This window comes from Lycorma delicatula, chromosome 1, assembly GCF_047948215.1.
Source record: "Lycorma delicatula isolate Av1 chromosome 1, ASM4794821v1, whole genome shotgun sequence".
Classification (NCBI taxonomy): Eukaryota; Metazoa; Arthropoda; class Insecta; order Hemiptera; family Fulgoridae; genus Lycorma; species Lycorma delicatula.
Window position 1 is genome coordinate 372,973,376 of NC_134455.1, and position 3,386 is coordinate 372,976,761.

General features: G+C 31.3%; 1 protein-coding gene across 1 annotated transcript in view; it reads left to right on the forward strand.

Annotated features, from left to right (window-relative positions):
• The window catches only part of ND-75 (NADH dehydrogenase (ubiquinone) 75 kDa subunit), a 61,261-nt gene extending 60,465 nt beyond the window's left edge, over positions 1–796 (forward strand). The window contains exon 13 of the mRNA XM_075353691.1: positions 161–796. Coding sequence (XP_075209806.1) covers positions 161–328 — 168 coding nt within the window. The 3' untranslated portion in view covers positions 329–796. The remainder of the gene's footprint in view (positions 1–160) is intronic.
• The last annotated feature ends 2,590 nt before the right edge of the window (positions 797–3,386 follow it).

The following is a 3,386-nucleotide window of genomic DNA, read 5'->3' on the forward strand; positions in this document are numbered from 1 at the left end:
AGTAAATCATTTAAATATGTAATTTAGTATAATTTTGTTACTTCTAAGTTAGCACAGACATAATTACATTTGAATTGTTTTGAAGATTTATTTAAAGTTTTTATCTGATTACTTGTTAAAGTTTTACAGTTTAAACATTATTTTTATGTATATTTTTCAGACTTTGGGAACAAAAATTCAAAAATCACCATTGAATGTTAAACAAAAAGCATTGGAAGATTTTTATATGACTGATCCCATTAGTCGTGCTTCTACTACTATGGCCAAGTGCGTCCAGGCAGTCTTGAAGCAAAAGGAATCGAAATATTTTGAACCATCTAATTTTTAAAAATTGTTAGTTATTTTGTATCAGTATTTCAACTGTTAATTAGGTAAATTCTTTGATTCTCTGTAGGATTGAGTCATTTAAAAATCTTAACCTGTACTGATACATTTAAATAAATAATTAACAAAAAGTTTTGCTGTGAATTTCTTTTAACACTTTTTAAGTTTCATGAATAGATTTATTACTTTAAAGGAAAAAACAAATGTCTTTTCATTAATTTATGCCATTTACAGATGTAATTTAAATATTTAACAAGAAACTGATCAAATACTTGTATAATTTGAGGGGGAAATGAAATAATGTGCTGTTTATTAAATGTCACATTTTTCAAATAAATCATTTTAATACATGTGTCTACATTAATTTTATTATTTTAATCGTTTTTGTATTCGTATTTAAAATCTAATTTGTGTTAAATTATTTATTGTAATAATGTGTTATTATTTATTTTAGTAAATAATTTTTAGTTTGTTTTTTTTGTTTTATTTGTTTGGTTTTAGTAATGGTGGTTTTTTCTCCTTCAGAAAACATTTTTTGTTGAAGAAAAATTTATTTATTATAAATACATTAATTTTTTCCCTGTTATTACAGTACTGACATTACCAGAATAGCATGTCGATAAATAAATACTATTAGAATACTATTAAAATTAGAATGCCATTGATAGTAGAATGGTTTCTAATTGTGGAACTGGTGTATCTTGAAAAGCCAGAATTAGTTTTGGTTGTGTTATTTTAACTAAAAAAATGGATGGATGCAAAAGGCTTAGTGGTACAAAATACCAAAAAAGTAGTGGGCAAGAAGAAAAAGAAGGTGAATGAAGCAAGAAGTAAAACTGTAAAATTAGATAATTTTTTTAAGTTAATCCTAGTACAGAGGAAACTTCTTCCCGATCTGATTCAACGCCTTCACTGAATTCAAGGTCAATAAAGAAACGTTTGGGTCCAAACAACTTTTGTTGATCTGTTGTGCCTACTGCCAAACAAGAGGGCTGAGTTAATGATCAACCTAGCCTCATATCATTATTCCACTGGGTTTGTCTAATGGTGAATGTGTCTCCCCAAATCAGCTGATTTGGAAGTCGAGAGTTCCAGCATTCAAGTCCTAGTAAAGGCAGTTACTTTTATATGGACTTGAATACTAGATCATGGATACTGGTGTTTTTGGTGGTTGGGTTTCAGTTAACTATACATCTGGTCGAACTGATACTGTATAAGAATACACTTCATTTACACTCATACATAACATCCTCTGAAGTAATACCTGAATGGTAATTCCCAAAAGCTAAACAGGAAAAAAAGAAGTCTCATATCATTGTCAACCAAGCCAAGTGGAGATCCAAATAAAGTTGCATCTGATGCTGAAGAAAACAAAAACAAAAACCTGATACTCCTACTACTAGAATTACTTGTAACTTAAAGCCAAGTAATGATCCATTACTGTGAAAATTAAAGACACTCACTACAAGAGACTTATTTTGTTAAGATGGTTTCAATCAAAATAAAGATGATGACTTTGAACACTTCAAAAGAGTATACCCTGATGAAGACAAATTTGAACAAAGCATTGTTTGACAGAAAACTTGTTAATGGAGATCTAGTGAGTAGGGATTACCAAATTTATTCCCCCCTGCCAGGGATTTGTTTTGTCTAGCTTCAAGTCAGTTCATTGACAATGGATTTTAGTGATTGGAAACATGACTACCAATAGTTTAAAGAACATGAGAACTCATCTCGATATTGTGTTAACCTACAAACAGAGCTGCTGTAGTGGGGAAGAATGATAACCAGTTACAAACTCAAATTGAAGAAGTAAAATACTTTAGAATGGTTGCCATGATCAAGAAGCTAGCATCACACCTTGCCTTTAGAGCAGAAGGTGAACTGTTTAGTTCCGCTAATAATGGACACTTTTAAAGCCCAATTTGATAAGCGTGGAAATCCTGGTGAAGTTAAATCATATTGACTTTTGTATACAATCTGTGATGAATTGATTGAAATAATATGTAGAAGTATTATAGAGACTATTTTAAAAGAAGAGAACCTCAAAATACTTTTCAGTAATCGTTGATTCAACTCCTGATGTTACACATAATGACAGTTGTCTTTTATCCTAAGGTATGTGAGCGAGTCTGGATATCCTGAAAAACAATTTGAAGATTTTTTAAAAATCAAGGCCATACAAGAAAAGAACGTTTAATCAATTTCTGAATTTCTTTAGGGTCATGGCTTATAGATTAAGAATTGCCGTGGACAATCATTTGAAAAACCTTCAAATATGTTTGGGTTCTATTCTGGATTAATAAATTAGACTAATAGAAGGAAATCCAATGTTTTATGTCCTATCTTCTGCCTATTCCCTTAATTTGGTAAGCTCTAGTGCTGTAATCTTTCTAGAACTTTCTTTGATTTGTTACAAGGCCTCTACAATTGTTTTTCTTCGTCGACTCAGTGGAATCATTTTTCAAGCTTGGTGATAAGAACTTCTCCATAAAATCACTGAGCATAACAAGATGGTCAGCCAGGAAGTGGCATGCAAAAAGTCTTAGTAGAGATTTTGAGGCAATTGCAAAGGCTCTAAAAAGTTTGGCAATAGCTAAGATGAAAATGAAAAAACAAAGCCAAAGGGGCTGTTAAGAAAACTTGGTTGCACTGAAACTTCATTTATGGCAGTCTGACATTCTTAATAAATTTAAATCGGTTAGTTATGATTCTGTACAAATGTCTGATTGCATATGTGGGTGAACTGAAAGGTTCATCCACATATGATTGTCCAAACTGTTCTTGAAACTGAATGTGTAGAAGATAGGCTAAAAATATCAAGAAAAAGGAAAACGTTCTTTGATGAATCTTCCTCTTCTCCTGGTTCAGGAGAGGAAGAGGAAGAAGAAAACACAGGCCATAGTTTTCAAGAAAGTTTTGATATGATTCTTAATAAGCTTCTTTGGACTTGAACAAAAGAATTGCTGTCAAGTTTCTCAGCAGATTCTGCTTCTTAACAAGTCTATATAGCTTGAATGCCGAGGTAATCACCACAACAGCATCATCTTTTATCAGAAAAT